Source organism: Colletotrichum truncatum (assembly GCF_014235925.2).
Source record: "Colletotrichum truncatum strain CMES1059 chromosome Unknown Contig_0003, whole genome shotgun sequence".
Lineage (NCBI taxonomy): Eukaryota > Fungi > Ascomycota > Sordariomycetes > Glomerellales > Glomerellaceae > Colletotrichum > Colletotrichum truncatum.
Genome location: NW_027222400.1, coordinates 1,959,435 through 1,975,729, shown reverse-complemented (window position 1 = coordinate 1,975,729; position 16,295 = coordinate 1,959,435). Strand labels below are relative to the sequence as shown.

The 16,295-nt window shown below is 53.8% G+C and overlaps 6 protein-coding genes across 6 annotated transcripts; 3 read left to right on the top strand and 3 right to left on the bottom strand.

The window, feature by feature from the left end:
• Positions 1 to 154: 154 nt before the first annotated feature.
• CTRU02_205421 (pre-mRNA-processing atp-dependent rna helicase prp5) lies at positions 155 to 3,901 on the bottom strand (the record flags this gene model as incomplete). Its single annotated transcript, XM_070204553.1, has 2 exons — positions 155 to 2,793; positions 2,848 to 3,901. 2 exons carry the CDS (start codon positions 3,899 to 3,901, stop codon positions 155 to 157), a joined length of 3,693 nt encoding a protein of 1,230 aa, XP_070061657.1.
• A 457-nt stretch (positions 3,902 to 4,358) lies between these two features.
• Positions 4,359 to 5,290, top strand: CTRU02_205420 (HCNGP-like protein; the record flags this gene model as incomplete). Its single annotated transcript, XM_070204552.1, has 2 exons — positions 4,359 to 4,485; positions 4,605 to 5,290. 2 exons carry the CDS (start codon positions 4,359 to 4,361, stop codon positions 5,288 to 5,290), a joined length of 813 nt encoding a protein of 270 aa, XP_070061656.1.
• A 748-nt stretch (positions 5,291 to 6,038) lies between these two features.
• Positions 6,039 to 7,257, bottom strand: CTRU02_205419 (uncharacterized protein; the record flags this gene model as incomplete). Its single annotated transcript, XM_070204551.1, has 4 exons — positions 6,039 to 6,362; positions 6,421 to 6,545; positions 6,599 to 7,026; positions 7,097 to 7,257. The coding sequence occupies 4 exons, from the start codon at positions 7,255 to 7,257 to the stop codon at positions 6,039 to 6,041; spliced, it is 1,038 nt and encodes a 345-aa protein (XP_070061655.1).
• Positions 7,258 to 10,689: 3,432 nt separating this feature from the next.
• Positions 10,690 to 12,361, bottom strand: CTRU02_205418 (mitochondrial cytochrome b2; the record flags this gene model as incomplete). Its single annotated transcript, XM_036722714.1, has 4 exons — positions 10,690 to 10,779; positions 10,848 to 10,921; positions 10,980 to 12,275; positions 12,334 to 12,361. The coding sequence occupies 4 exons, from the start codon at positions 12,359 to 12,361 to the stop codon at positions 10,690 to 10,692; spliced, it is 1,488 nt and encodes a 495-aa protein (XP_036585612.1).
• A 575-nt stretch (positions 12,362 to 12,936) lies between these two features.
• Positions 12,937 to 13,740, top strand: CTRU02_205417 (Fe-S protein assembly co-chaperone HscB; the record flags this gene model as incomplete). The annotated part of the gene is made up of 1 exon (XM_036722715.1): positions 12,937 to 13,740. The coding sequence occupies one exon, from the start codon at positions 12,937 to 12,939 to the stop codon at positions 13,738 to 13,740; it is 804 nt and encodes a 267-aa protein (XP_036585611.1).
• Positions 13,741 to 14,901: 1,161 nt separating this feature from the next.
• Positions 14,902 to 16,185, top strand: CTRU02_205416 (pci domain-containing protein; the record flags this gene model as incomplete). The annotated part of the gene is made up of 1 exon (XM_036722713.2): positions 14,902 to 16,185. The coding sequence occupies one exon, from the start codon at positions 14,902 to 14,904 to the stop codon at positions 16,183 to 16,185; it is 1,284 nt and encodes a 427-aa protein (XP_036585610.2).
• Positions 16,186 to 16,295: the final 110 nt, after the last annotated feature.

Genomic DNA, 16,295 nt, shown 5'->3' with positions numbered 1-16,295 from the left:
ATACCGCCAAGTGCCAATGCCTATTCCATATTGTGCCCTGCTGTATATGTTGAGGCGAACTTCCCTACGCCGACGCGCCGCCACACCAACACCCAACTTAGAACGATTTCAGTATACTACAATGAAATGATACACCTCAGCCTCAAGAGCGACCTCATACGACGTTGTAACGTCCGGAAGCAGGAGCACGGCTGTCGGCTGTAGCCGCAGCTACGGTTCCTTCGCTGAGTAGACGGGTAAGCTCGGTCATGGCAGCGCCTACCACAACCTCGGTGTCACCCTCGACAAGGATATACAGCTTGGGGTCCGCGCCAGGAGGAACCTCCTTGCCAGCCGGATAGAAGGTTCCCTTGGTCGTGATAGACACGCCAGTGGCTTCCAGAATCTTGGCGACGTTGGTCCTGTTCGTGACGGCCCATCTGGCCTTCTGCGGGAAGTCGTTGATCTCGAGCGTCGCATGGTATGCGCCGGCGTCGGGTCCCTTGTTATCGATGGGCTGGCCTGAACGAAGCTGGCCAGCCTTGCCGAGACGCTCATTAATAGCACTAATCGCGGCACTGACGGCATCGAGGGGCTGCTTGCCACCTGCAGCCCCAGCAGCAGCCGGTGCGTCCTTGGCCTTGGAGTCCGCTTCAGGCTTGCTGGTGTTACGGGATACGATGGCGGACACAGCTGACTTGATGGCAGACGCCGCATTCTTGCCCTTGTCTTCTTCAGTCTTCTCTTCTTTAACATCATCTTCCTCTCCCTCGGCCTTGTGAGTCTTGCGCTCGCGAAGACGGGCCGCCTCTCGCTCAGCATCGAGACGGTCCAGGCCTTTACCGCCGAAACCAGAAGTATCCTTGGCTTTACCTGCCTTGACCTTTTCCTTGTGTGCCTTGCGCATCTCATTCAAACGCTCGGGGACGGGCTGGCCACTCTGCTCGAGCGCCTTCGCAATACCAGTAGCGCAGTTCTCCTGTTCTTCGGTAATAAATGTCACAGCAGTGCCCTTGTTGCCAGCTCTTCCTGTTCGTCCAGCACGGTGGACGTAATCTTCGAGATGGTTAGGCGCATCATAGTTGACAACCAGCTTGAGCTGTTTTACGTCTAAACCTCGAGCAGCAACAGATGTGGCAATGAGAATAGGGACAATGCCCTTTTTGAAATCAGCAATCGTAGAGTCTCGATCGATTTGGTCTTTACCGCCATGAATGGACATGCAAGGGTAGCCCTTGACCATGAGCTCCTTGAGCAAGTCGTCTGCCTTTTCTTGGCGCTCGACAAAGATGAGAGTACGGGCATCCTCGTCTTCGTCATAAAGCTCACCGAGGAGTCCCAGGAGGTGAAAGAACTTGGCATCTTCAGGAATAACCTCTACCTTCTGTGTGATATCAGAGGCAACGACACTGCGACCTCCAACGGTGATCTCTACTGGAGATTTCAGCACCTTCTTAGTCAAGGAATCAATAATGCGCGGCATGGTGGCCGAAAATAGGATGGTTTGCCGGTCAGGCCGCATGTTCGCAAAGATCTTCATGACTTGAGGCTCAAAACCCATGTCAAACATACGATCCGCCTCATCGAGTACAACGTATGTGACTCTGCGCAGGTTCGTAACACGACCCTGATTGGCCGCTAATAGGTCAATCATACGGCCGGGTGTGCACACAATGATTTCAGCTCCTCGCTTGAGCTCGGCAATTTGCTCTCTAATAGGCGCTCCACCGTAGGCACATACAGCTCGCAAACCCATTGATTTGAGGAAAGGCTTGCAATCACGGTGGATCTGGACTGCCAGCTCGCGAGTCGGGGTCATGATGAGACCGATGGGGCCGTCAGTATCTTTGATGGGCGGCTGATCCATTATGTGACGGAACATAGGCAGGAGGAAAGCGACCGTTTTACCAGAACCAGTCTTCGCTACACCGACAACGTCGCGACCAGACATGATGACGGGCAAGGCCTGCATCTGGATGGATGTTGGCTTTTCGTACCCCAGGTCGGCGATGACGTCCAGCGTTTGGCGTGTTAGACCACATTGCGCCCATTTCTGGACAGGCTTGGGGACGTCCTTTCCGGAAACCTTGATACCATCCAGCTCCAAGCGCAAGTCGTTGGCTTCGGTTTCAGTCAAAGCGGCAAGCTCTGCCGGTTCGACCCAGAAATTCTTACGGATAGGTTGCAAGTCGAGCTTGCTATAATCGACAGTGGGAATGTCCTTCTTCTTGCGCTTGTTTGCCATGGCGAGGATAGCGTTGGCGTCCTTGTCTTCTGCCTTGAAGGCGTAGTCATCGTCACTGAAGTACGCCTCTGGCTCTTGAACCGTTTTTGAGGATGTACTTGCCTTGGTTTCCGTGGGTTTCGCCTTGTTGTCTTGCAGGTCGGCCATGAAGGCATCCAAGGGATCGACGTCATCTTCGTCTTCCACATCCATCTTTTCCACAGCTGGCTCTTCGGAGGTAACGCCGTTGGTTTCAGCTGGAGCGTCATCCATGGCAACATCGGCCTTTTCCTCTTGGGTCTCTTGCTGCATTTCTCTCTCGCGCCGTTCGTGTGCCGCGCGGGCAGCCGCAATCGCCTCCTCCTCAGTCTCAGCAAAGTTACCACCGTCAGACTCGTCGTCCTCGTCTTGATCAGCATAGGGGGTGTCATCAGTCTCGAGGGGAAGTGCGGGCAACTTCGTGAGTTTCCTTTTCGTTCCCTCCTCCTCGTCAAGGTCCAGTTTGCGCTTGCTCGCGAGCTTGTCGCCATCGGTCTGCTTATGGAATCCGAACGCGCTCAGGTTTCCCCGGTTGGCGGGCAGTGCCGAAGCTGCGATAGTATTATTAGCACACATGTTTTCAACTGCCGGCAGGACTAACGTACCCTTTGTGGTTTGTGTAACTGCAGCAGTCGATTGTTCGGGACGGCCCTCGAGCGAGCCCAATACGCCGTTCGTGCTACCGTGTTTGTGTGACGCCGCAGACTTCTTCGCAATCGCCTTGGGATCAAATTTGCCCGCGTATGGCACAGCAGGTGACGCGACTCCGGATGTAGGCTGTGTCGGGGCTGGGGACGCTGATCCGGGGGAAGCGACGACGGGTGAGGCGACGGCGGGTGAAGCGACGGTAGGTGAAGCGGCGACCGGTGAAGGCACGGACTTCTTGTCCATCTCAGCAAGGAGATTCCTAGTTTGACTTGGATTAACCTCATTCTCTTTATTGGCCTTGTTCTCCCTGCTCTTCTTCCACGCCTCCAGTCTGGCGAGTCGCTCAGCCTTTTTGTCAGCTTCGGTCTGGGCTGGGGTGGGTTTGGGCTTGGGCTTGGCAGCCTGTGAGGTTGAGTTAGCAATGTAAATATCACAGCGCAAGTATGGGGGCTTCCTTACCTCGTTACCGGCAGTATTGGTGTTCTCGGGAGGGGCGGTTCCACGCGGACGGCTGTCATCGCGCCTGCTACGAGGGTGGGAGTCAGCAGTTCCCTCACGCCGCACGCGTGCTCTGTCTCTAGAGTCATCTCGCCGCGGACGGTGGTCTCTATCGGCGTCGCGATGTCTCCGTCTCTCAAGCGACCGGTCTCGGTCTGTATATCGGTCACGAGATCTTCTCCGGTCCCTGGGACGGTCGTCTCTTCGGCTTCCGCGATATGAATCATCGTCTCGTCGGTCTATGGAGCGTTCCCTGCGGCGGTAGGAATCGCGGTCACGGTCGCGATCTCGAAATCGGCGCTGTTCGTAGAGTCTGTCAGAATCCTCTCCGTTGCGTCTTCCATAGTGGTGGCTTCTCACGTCGCCAGGGCTTCTAGACCGCGAGCGACGACGGTAGTCCCTGCCGTCATCGCGGCGATCTCTATCGCGCCTGTCATCGTCTTTGCGGTGGCGTCTCGCATTGTATTGGCTTCCTGCAGGCGATGGTGAGCGCGAGTCCCTGGTCCGAGCCATGTTGTAGGTCTCGAACTCTCTGCAAGACACTACGTTTGGTGAGAGCTACTTTTTTCTCTTCTCGCAGGGTTTTCCACTCGAGGGTGTCACCAGTGTTGAAGCTTAGCTCTGATAGCTCTTGCGGGTAGTAACTGAATAGTCAAGAAAGATGTTGTCTGAAGCTCGGCCAGGGTTGAGAAACGACGCCGATGACATTGGACAGTGGAAAGTTTGAGAGGGGCGGAAAAAGGTCGCGACGTGATAATTAGGTTGCCCCCGTGTGAGGTCAGGTCTTGCGGGTGGGTCCCACATTTACGACCCAATCAAAGATCGATGTTCAAATGTCCCAGCACCAGTTGGCGTCTCAATCACGGCAGCTCTCACCAGGCCTTTACACTGGTCAATACAATAACAGCTCGCAGCGCAAGCCATCTTAACATACACTCAACCATCGTTTGAAAATTTCACTTTCATCAACATGGCCGGCCTAGTTGGATATGATAGCAGTGACGAGGATGACGATATCCAAGAAACTATCCCTGAAAAGGTGTTATTACTCACTCACACTTACTTCTCATCAGTGCAACAGTTCATTAACCCGTCAGGTGCAGGCCGAAATCCCCCAGAAAGTTACACTTCCTGTACATCAACCCAGTTCAAGTAAGAGATCACGATGCATTTAAGCATATGTCTGTCGCTCATCTCGAACTAACAACCTCGTCAGGTGATGTCAAATCAACATCACCACAACCACCAAAACAAGATGTTCCGGAGCTGCAACCCCCGTCGGAGAACATAACGATCGGCCCGGTCCAGCAACATTCAGTTCCCCTAGGCCCAGCCTTACCACCCATGGAAACCCAGCTACCCCAGGGTCCGTCATCGCAAGCAGACGACGGCCAGGCCCCTGCCTCGCCATACACCGCTTCCCGTGCTCTCCTCCGCGACCTGACCCTGCCACCGGTCCCAAACTTTGACATACCCCCTTCGCCGCCGGGCTCTCCTCCCCCGGCCCTGAGCGCAAAGTTCACCCAGTTCCTCGATCTCAAGAAGAAGGGTGTGCACTTCAACGCCAAGCTCGCTCAGTCCGCTGCCCTCCGCAACCCAAGCCTCACAGACAAGCTTATGGGCTTCGTCGATCTCGAAGGCCGCGCCGGCTATGCCACAACCCTGCCTCGCGACGTCTGGGACCCGACTTCTGAAGAAACCCTGCCTGAATGGGCCACCAGGACGTCGCTGCGTCAGAGCCAGGAGCGGGTCCGCGCCGAGCGCGCTGGGCTGAGGAAGGCAGGCGGACCAGTCGAGTTCGTGCCTGCAGCTGCCGAGGTCGCGTCTCCCAGCAGCGAAGCCGCGGCTTCATCAGAGCAGGGCGGCGTATCTCGCCTAGGGAAGCGGAAAGCTGGCGCCTGAAGAGGGCTTGTGAACTTTCCGAACCAGCCCCATCAGCGCATACGGCATAATGCATAGTTCTATGTGATGAATTGGAAACTGTTGAGGCGACATGGTTTCCATTGCCGCGCGTGGGGGGTTGGAAAAGAGGAGCCAAGGTTCGTGCAGACGTCTCAGTTGTCTTGGGCCGAGGCGCGCGTTACTACTGGCGTAACATGTGGATCAGAACGAATGTCAGTGCTCGCTCGCTCTGAGCGTCTGAGAGGGTGTGGAAGAAGAGAGGAGTGGCATAATGATACCCCTTTGGACGATGACGCCCTCGGTTGTTGTGAATGGGTGTGCATCGTCATATGTGTCGTCAGATAGAAGGGTTTTGGAACATCGGACCGAACAGGTTCTTTGATATTTTGGACGACATGCTAGCGAGATAAGGGTCGTTAGTGGGTGGCTCAAGGGCATAGATAGTAGCGTACATGGTGCGCAAACTGCTGGAACCACCATATTGCCATTGGGGCTGATGCTGGTGGTCATTCCATCATGGTTCCATAATTGGAGTGGTCATTTTAGAACGAGGTATCATAATTCAACTACTTTGCAGCAAAAACATCTAGCTTTGCCACATATTGGTAAATAAAATCACACAGAAGCCAAGGTATCCAATTATCCTACGCGTAGCTCGTAGCTCATAGTCCGTCCATCCTCCAAGTAAATCATCAATCACACTTCGGTCAGATACCTTGCTTCCTGCAAACTTTGCTATGCATTACCTCTACGCACGGCATGGAATGGTGAGGTTGAGCGACTTCTTCAATGACGCGCCAATATTAATCTCAGTGATGACGGTACCAGAAGCCAGGGCGTCGGCAAAATATGACAGCCTTTGGCCTCCGCTCGTAACGTCCTTGCCACGGAGCGAGAAGGGGATGAGGCCGTTCTCGCAAGAGGGCCTGGTAGCCATGGCAGCCAGAACGGGAGCCTGAGAAATATTGGCATGCATGCTGACATTATTGATGCCTGGGTGCAGGATAAGGTTGTCGATAAAGACGGTACCGATATCGTTGCCGTTGAGCAGATTTGAGAAAGAAGTATTGCCCTAGGGGATTATTGTGTCAGTAGGGGGGTTAGGACCTGGATGGCTCATGAGAACTTACAATCTCGAGGGTGAAGACAGAGTGGTTGGGAATTGACACATGACCCTTGAAGTTGTCGCCCCGTTCATCAGGGGTGATGGAAATTGTGTTGTCAGTGACGTTGAGACCCTTGAAACCATTGAGACCTTAACTATGTCAGTATGGGCAGTGGAAATCTTAGGGTAAACTCTGCACGTACCCTTCAGGGTGACGGTGTTCTTAAAGGTAACATCGTATTTCCTACTGATTCCAGAAACCTGAATGTTGGTGTCGCCCTTGATGGTAACCCTGACGGTCTCGTTGTTCTGGAACCAGGTGTTGAATGTCGTAAAGGCCGCCATGTCCTCAATCTTGATGGGCTGGCTGATATTGACGGTCTGCAGCTTGACGGACTTCGTCTCAGGAAAGTTGATGGTCACAAAGGGGGTGTGCGGCTCCAGATCCTCAAGGTACATAACTCCAGAGAAAGGCGCAATGGTAGCCTTGACCTGACCATCCGATTTGAGGGTCGAGTTGATGGACATCGTGTAGGTATCGGGTGTTGTGTTGGACACGGTGATTCCGTCGACTACAAGCTCCGCATGGTCAAGCTTCTTCTGGGCAATCTTAGGGACAGCGACGAAAATGCTACAGACATTGTTAGTCTCATGCTTGTGGCTGTGAGAGATGAATGGAAGGTCCGGCAATTCGAACTTACATTAAACAGACGATGAGAACAACAGCGGCGATGAAGCCGATGAGATACGCCCACCAAAACTTCGCGCAATGTCTCATACAGGACTTTCTCTTTCCGCTTCCTCCAGAGTTCACACCACCAAGGGCGTTCTCGGAATGGGAGATATCGTTCTTGTCTCTCATGATGACTGAGTCGGGATTTGCGTGTTATGGGTTATTAGGTGTATGGCAACCGTAAAGTTAGTGACCGCTCTCTGCAAGATTCCCGACGTATGTTGCAGGAGGAAATCGTCCGGCTGAATATCTCGACAACAATTCACCAGGTCAAATCCAAGACATCAACCGACAAAGTAGTCGAGTGGGACCAAACAAGTTTAAGTACAAAGATCGAGAGATGGATTCTGGGGGAAGTGCTGGGGATGCCGGGGAATAGTAGGCACCCTTAAAGCAGACAGAAGCAATAGCTCGAGATCTTGATGTCCACATCAGGCATGTAACCCTTTCTTACCCTTGGACCCATTCGACTAAGACGCCTCAACTCGGTAGGCAGACAGGGTAGTCTGAAGTCAGGCCGGGGGTGCGGGTACCTGGGCGTCCTCGAACATTGTGTAGGTGTTCCGCGTACTCCGTACGTCTTTTACATGTGGGCGGACGGTGCAATACCAAGGTGGATGTGGATGTAATGTGTGTGTCTATCGAACGGATACTTAACCCAAGTGCGTAACAAGGACAGCGGATCGACCAGTCAGATGGCACGGCGTGACTGGATGCAGGTGGGAAAAACTGTCAGGTTACAAAATTTGACATCCCAATCTGTGCTTGGTTAAGGAAGGATGGGCTGGCGGCGGTTGACTTGCAAGGGCAGGCCGGCAGCGTTGCCAGATTGGGCGGCACGCCGAGAACAAGGTCGACACCATCTCCAAGCAGTTGCCCCGCATCGTGTGTCGACAGGAGCTGGGGTGTCCCCTTGTTCACTAACACGCAGAGTTGCAATCCTGCTGGGCCACCGGAGGCGGTCCCTCGGCATCTTGTGAATAACATTGCGCTTTGATGGGAGGCATATGAAAGTGATCTCGTGTGTGGTTGCAGTGATTTGCGTCCATGGCACAACATACAGGCTGTGTGGCTTGCCCGCCAATCTGGCAAGGGGGGGGGTTCACAACCACACCGAGAACGAAGGTTGGTCGGTACGATGGAAATGATAATGTTGGGTTGTCCATCAACAACTTACGATAGGCTGTCCAGGTTTCCTTTCGGTTGGTTCGACAGATGGGGTCACTTGGATCGATGCGGTATAGCAGAAACAAAAGGTCAAGAGGCGAGCGGGTCCTCTTTTGATGAGACAAGCTTCATCATGGAGACGAGCGAACTGGCTGGCGTTGAAATCTGCCAACAGTTATCCACACTAGCCAGTTGGCCGCTTCAAGCAGGCTTCTAGCGTTGAAGAGAATGTTCTCTCCTGCCCAATCATACATACCATCGTGGCCTCCGAAGCTATGAAGGGTTCGTTCTATTCAACCCGCTTGCTAAAGCGCCACTGATCAACGCCTTAGGCTCAGCTCAAAGACCAATAAGCATATTAACCTTTGAAATCCAGTCAGGATTTGGTTTTTTTTGGCATTTAGATCGCACCGGATCTTGGCGCAGCTACCTAAGATGGAAAGGTAGCGTAAAGTGGCATCACAAGACAGACTTTTCGAAAAAGCCTAGATGCAGCGCAAGGTATTCTTGGCCATGGAGGGATGATTTCCTGCGTACGCATACGGGCGGGGGCAAATACACCAAGTTCGTGTAGAGAAATCAGCGGAACTACGGCAAGCCAGTGGCAGGCGACCGAAAAGGGCTGAAATGGGTTGGGGATGAGCTAGGATTGGCTGGGTCGGACGAATTGTTCGGAGATTTGACACAGAAGACCAATAATTCGCCTCTAAATAGAGGCAACCAGAGGCTAGAAGGGCGAAAAGTGACTGGGACCTTTTGCGCGCGCACCCACAAAAAAAAAAAAAACTGAAAGAGGAAGAAGAAGGTGCTCACCACACCATTGCGCGTGCCTGCAGCCCGGCCGTCCTGACCGGATATTGAGGTAGTTGCTCGTCGTGTGCCCACATACCCCTGCATACCCCAGCCTGGGCACAACGGGTGCTGGCGGGGAGCGGAGACCACTGCACTTTTTTCAACGGGGACCGACTAGTAAGCGGCCAGCCGCGCAGGAGGAGGGGATACAGGGCGGACAGGCGCCACCACAGCACAGAGCTGGAACGCGAGCTGGAGCCATAGTGGAGTCTGCAATACGCACCCACCGGAATCGCACACCAACAATGGCCAACGACTTGTCCGATGGTGGAGCTAGAGCTATCCAATGCCCTGTGCGCCTGCTACTGCAAGAAGCTTTTCTGGAAGGCGATAGTTACCCAATGTTACACTCATTTCGACATCTTACGTCTTTTTCGCCTGTGCCGCACCCTTTTTTCTTTTCTTTTTCTTCTTTTTTCCTTTTTTTTTTTTTTTTTTTTTTTTTTTGCCCCCTTTCGTCTTTCGTCTGAAGATTTCCACATCAGATCAGTCTCCTATTATCTCTCTTTATCGGCTTCATCGTGCCACACGGGATACAACGGTCACCCTTGTGCCCCTGTTCCCCTGTAGAAGCTTCTTACCCGAGTGGGTTGAGCTGACTCGATCAGCCGAATGTTACGTTGTGGATGACACTGGAGGGGCACATCGTCTTATTACCTTCAAAAGCCCCATCAGTTTCCCCGTTACTGAGAAAAGTTTGCTATGGGCTTGGCTGACTCCATGTTCCGGTCTTCCGTGGTTATGTGTGGCAGAACACGCCTACATCAACAACAATGTGAAAGAGCTTCACTAATAGATTCCTCCCTCATATATTCAACAGTTTGCGACAGGTTCTTTCGACACCCTACCTGAAGGTTCAGAGTTCTAACGCGACATCTCCAAGATGTCGCTGTCTTCGACTGCGGTCCCCGGCCTATCAGAGACCTCAAAGACGTAATTCCGTCTCAAGTCGCCGCATCGCCTGACGTTTACTGACCGAGAAATGTGCCACACCATCCACCACGTCGGGTAATCTTGTCTTCGGATCTACGAATAAGAGCGGCGTCATCGGATCGGAAATTTAAACGGGAGGAACAAGGCTGCTGGTTTTCAAGGGGATTTTTCCAAAACGTCACGACAGTCAGTGACAAGATGACAATGGTATACATTGACTAGCAATGACTGACATACAAAGCTTAATATTGCGAAATCCAGAACTCTCTACAGCATTCTACACTCATTTATGACTCTACACGGCTTGACCAGGTCAAGTAAGCCTGCGGAATTACAACGCTGTTGTGTGTGCATGATTTCAAACACCAATTCCGCCATCCCCCACCATCTTCCTCCCGTTTATCCTTCTCTGAAGATCTCGAGATCCAGGCTTACCCTGAATCGAGCATAAGGCACCTCGCATATTCGTGAGACTAAGGGCAACGCAACCGCTTGACTTGGCGGGCAAGATGCGATCATCCGCTTCCGCGTCCCTCAATGTGTCCCTCGTAAACCACCGTTGCCCTATCATCCTTCTCCAGTTGCTCTGCAGCTCTGGGGACGTCCGCATTACAGCTTCGACTTCACCCACAGGCTAACCTTGTTCTCGAGTCCAGACTCGCCATCGTAGATATCCCTCTCCACCTGGCGAGTGTTGATCTGTGGCAGATATCAGCACCCGACGTCTCATACAAGTGTTGGAATTGAGTTGCGGTGGTGTCACTTACAAACTTGGGGCCCAGCTCGCTAACGTTCTTGGCACCTAGCAGCCTCATGCATGTTTCCATCTCTGCCTTCAAGACTAATAACAGAGTTAGCGACTCATCGACGACGACTCGTTTCCCCGCACGAAGACTTACTCTCAAACGTCCGCTCCACGCCGGCCTGACCTCCTGCGCCGAGACCGAAGAGAGCGGCACGACCAATGCCGACCGCCGTCGCGCCCAGGCAAAGAGCCTTGACAATATCCGTTCCACGCTTGATTCCACCATCAACCCACACTTCGATCTTGTCAAAGACCTCAGGGCAGTACTTGCGGATTTCCAGTAACGTGTGAACTGCGGGTGGCGCCGTGTCAAGAGCGCGACCGCCGTGGTTCGACAGAATAATGGCCTTCACTTGCGGTGCGTACTTGGCCGCCAGGTAAGCATCCTCGTGTGTCTGCAACCCCTTGAGCACAATGGGCAAATCGGTGTGCTCTGCCAGCCAGGGGAGGGTCGTCTTCCATGTGAGGTCAGCTGCTGTGCCGAAGAACAGCTGCTGACCAACACCACCACCACCTGGCCGCTTCGCCTCTGTAGACTTGGAGTTTGATTCCGACTCAACCTCGAACGCGCCCTCAAATTGCTGCTTCTCATCAAGCTCACGCTTGCCAGGAACTGGGGCATCCAATGTTAAGCAGATGTATTTGAAGTGGTCTTTCCTGGCATTGATGCGCTTCAACATGGCTTCACTCTTAGCCCTATCATTCTGGACGTAAAGTTGCCAGCCAAACACCTGGCCGGGCTCGGCACCCTCAATGATTTGTTCAGGCGTCATTGAGGCATTATTCGAAATGCACTGCATCGCATTGAACCGGGCAGCTGCCTTCGCAATGCCTCTCTCGCCATCAGGGTGGGCGAGTCTTGCCATAGCAGCCGGTGCTACAAACAGCGGAAGTCCCACGTTGTGACCCAGGAGTGTTGTAGATGTATCGACTTGAGTACAATCAACAAAGACACGTGGACGAAGCAGAATCTTCCTGTACACATTGCCGTTGTTGCTCTTGGTCCACAGGTCATCACTAGCTGAGTAGTAGTACGCCCATGCCTTCTTGGGAATCTGCTTAGTGGCAGCTTCCTCGATCTCATCCATGTTGAGCAACGTCTCCAAACGGGGCGGGCCCTCCTTGGGCTTTGCGTCCTGCGGCGTCGCTGGGACGGGCTGTAGCATAGCCAGCGACTCCGGGTCTATTGTGCCAAGGCAGTTTTCAGGCTTCAGGTTCTCCTCGAGGATACCCGGAGGATGGATCGGGTCGTACTCGTCAGTCGCATCTTTGCCGGACAGCTTCACAATAATCTTCGAGCCACCGGGGTGGGAAGGGAGGAATTCGGTAACATCGTACACTTTGCCGTAGAGCACCACCCAGCAACTCTCGGGGGTGTTGTGCTTAGCCACTACAACTCGGGTCAGCAAAGGGCTGATCGCATCTCAGCAACCACCCCGACAACTAACCTTCTTCAGCAGAGAATACCTTCGACATCGTGTCAGCAATTCGTAGGCTCAACCTGGCTTTTTTTTGTTCGAAAAAATTGGGAAGGATCCTGGGGATTGACCGGGCGGGCACATCATTGTATTAAGTCGTTAGCCATTTCGGCAGGAATTACCCCGTACGTCTGGCTCAGAAACCAGGCCCGTGGGGGGGTTGATCTGGGGTTGGGGCAGTACGTCCGTGAGAGCGAACCTGACGGCCGTCGAATCACAGAGCACATTTTGGTCAAGTGCTGTGGCTAGCACTGTGGGCATGGTGGAACCCACCCGTGGGAAGAATACCGCGAGCCCGCGAAAACCCCGACTTGCACCGACTTCGGACATGTCGGCGCGGCTCTCGGCGCTAGCCTAGACCGCTTCGCTTCGCTTTGGCGCGGCAGTAGGCACAGCTACTAGTTACTACGGAGGGGACGTCATCCACGCCTTCAGCGTCACAAATTTCGGTAATTTTGCCGCTGAGCATTGCAATACAGCTTTTTCAATCGCAACGATACCCTGCGGCAACCAAAACTCTGCATACCATATCGTATTACAGCATTTGGGCGTCAACATTCAAATTCATCAGACATGCGAACTTCAATCACGACTGGTACACGAGAAGCCTCTCGTCTCTGCGCAAGATGCAGGCGACAGGCGACCATGTCCCGGATGGCCGGCATGGGTGCGATCGCCAGCACATCGTTGGCTGCACGGAATGCACGATGGGCTTCAGAAACGTCCACCGGGCCGAGCCAAATGCGGTGGATGTCCGTAACAGCAAGCTTCTCTAGGCCGGCAACGGCGTCGCCCACGGAGCAAACATCCGTGGCCTCGCAGGATGGCAGCAGCAAGCCACCCGCTACGCACTACGACTTCTTCCCGATTACGCTCCCCGACGGGCCCCCGCCCAAGGGTCATTTTCCCATCGACCAGCGAGCCCTCCGGCGTGAATTCCTTCGGCTGCAGGCTAAGGCACACCCTGACATGCATCCAGCGGAGCTCAAGACGCGTGCGGAGGCGACATCAGCACGCATCAACGAGGCGTACAAGACGCTCTCGAACCCGTTGCTGCGGGCGCAGTACCTGCTTCAGCTCCGAGGCGTCGACGTAGCCAATGACGAGACACTCAAGGTCGAGGATCCGGAGCTGCTGATGATCGTCCTGGAAGCGCGCGAAGAGATCGAAGAGGCGACCGACGAAAGCGAGCTAGAGGGTCAGCGCGCGGCTAATGACGAGCGTATACGCGCGAGTGAGGAGGTGCTGGAGCGGGCCTTCCGAAACGACGATCTTGAGACGGCGAAACGGGAGGCAGTTAACCTGAGATACTGGGTCAACATCCAGGAGAGCCTGAACAATTGGGAGTCGGGAAAGCCGATTGTTCTGCAGCATTAAGTTGGGAGAGGGAAAAGAGTGATAAGATGGGCTCTTATTGCATTTTGTAGAGTAGGGGAGAGGAAGGAAAAGTGTATGTTTAGGCTGGAGGGTGAGCTCGCCATCATCAGCTGATGGTGGGCCGATGTTGGGAGATACCCGTGCATTTCATAATTCATGTTTGCATAAATCGGTGCAAAGTAGTGCATCCCTGTCCTGAGTGTTTGGTGGTCAAAATTGACGAGTCTGAGTCGTGTTCGGCAAAAATCCCCGAACCCCTTTAGATATCGGTCAAGCACTATGGTGCTTCAAAACAGTAAAGAAACCCATGAACGCTAACCGCCTAGACTCCGATTGTTCACCGAAGAGGTGTACTTGGGCAGGCTCGATTTCAGGTAATTTTCTCATTAGGGCAATTATTGTCAAGGTGGCTGTGATTGATGTCAGGGTTCTGGTTACACTGTGAGGTCACCAGCGGAAAGAACTGCGCTCCTCTGATTATGCCTTGAGTCCTGGGAAGGAAGAATGACAAAGAGATCGACTTCTTTAGTTACGATACTAGTTGCATTTGTTACTGTATTTTCCAAGACGCTTTGCTGCAAGCTCGGATTCTAGATATAACAAAGCTTATCAACAGCCTCAAAAATGAGGCTTGTGTAAGGCAGATATCCACAGTTATTTGCGTATTCACGGAGCCAGCCTTAACTAGCATTGCTCAGCATTGAGTTAGTGTTGGTGACACCCCGTCAACTTCATGTTTGACTATTAGAGCATCATGACTTGCGGGAAGCAGTAGTGATGCTGATGGATTGCCATGGAAGTCGAATCATGCCGAACTCAATATCAAAAAGCAAACTGTCCTGCACATCCTGTACGATATCGATAATTAACCTCAGCAGATAAGTTGAATATCGGACTCTGTTTTAGCAAAGACTTTGGAAGGCAAATAATGTCACATTCCCGACCATGGACCATGGACCATGGACGTGGGGCCCCTGCACCCCTCCATCTTCTAAGCTGTTACCCCACTATCCAACGTACCTGCCTAACCTTGCCAATTACAACAGCTCAGCTCCAGCTCTGCGACTTCACCCAACAGCACAGTTCCAGATTCTAAATACACCAAGTTGTTCGCACCACACATTCAGACAGAAGGCAGTGATTTAACGACGATATAGCACAATGGCACCCTCGCAAAAGGTTGCCCAGCGGCTCGCACAAGCCGAATCGGCCCCCGGCGACAGGACGAGCGCTTACGACGCCATCATCGCCGATATCAAGTCCCTCTCCTCTCCCCCCACAGCCGCCGATGACTTCAACGCCATTCTCGACGCCTTCTTCGCCGCCTCTCTAGGCATCGTTTCGACCCGTGCCGTGCTGGCCAACTTCGTTTCCGCCCTTCGCGACCTCAAGAATGACGACCTCTGGATCGCCGTTGGCAATCACACCCTATCGCAGCTCGCAACCCAGCCGTCCTCCTTCCTAGACCAAGTCGCCTCGGTTCGCGAGCTCGTCGCAGAGGCCCACGAGAACAACGAGGACTTCCTCGACGCTGCTAAGGCCCTCGCCGAAATTCCCCTCGACAGCTCCCAGCGGAAAGTCACAAACGACGACAAGGCCCGCGTCTGGGTCCGCATCGCCCGCAACTATCTCGAGGTCGACGACACCACCGCCGCCGAGACGTACGTCAATAAGCTCAAGAATATAATGCACACTGTCCAGGACCGCGACCTCGACCTACATTTCAAGCTCTCGCAGGCCCGCATCCTCGATTCCAAGCGCGACTTCCTCGGTGCCAGTGGAAGATACCACGAAATCAGCCTGAGCCCGGCCATCGCCGAGGAGGAACGTCTGCATACTCTTAGCATGGCGGTCAAGTGCGCCATTCTCGCCCCTGCGGGCCCGATGCGAAGCCGTGCGTTGGGCAAGCTGTACAAGGACGAGCGGTCTGCAGGCCTGGACGAGTTCGGTATGCTGGAGAAGATGTTCTTTGACAGGCTGCTCGCGCCCGAGGAGGTGGAGAAGTTTGCACAGGGTCTGCAACCCCACCAGCTCGCGACGACAGCTGACGGGTCCACGGTGCTGGCCAAGGCCGTGGTAGAGCACAACCTTCTTGGCGCCTCGCGGCTGTACCGGAACATCGGCTTCGAGGCCCTCGGCTCCCTGCTCGGACTGGACGGAGAGAAGGCGGAGGAGACCACGGCGCGGATGATTGAGCAAGGGCGGTTGTTGGGCCGCATCGACCAGCTCGAGGAGGTGATTTGGTTCGAGGGCGGTGAGGCGTCGGGCCAGAAGGGCAGCGGACGGGCCGAGGTCACGGTGGGCAAGGAGATGAGGCAGTGGGATGCGAATGTGCAGAGCATGGCCGAGGAGGTCGAGAACGTGACCAACGCCCTGCAGAAGCAGTTCCCCGTAAGTGTAGACTCATTTCCATCTTTCATCAACTCTTTGACATACATGAACTAACTGTCTGGTTTAGGAATTCGTGGAGGCCAACCTGGTTGTATGAGACGACAATTAACGTATGACGTTGGGATGATGAACCTATCTGGCGTTGTAAAGGGGTGGAATACATT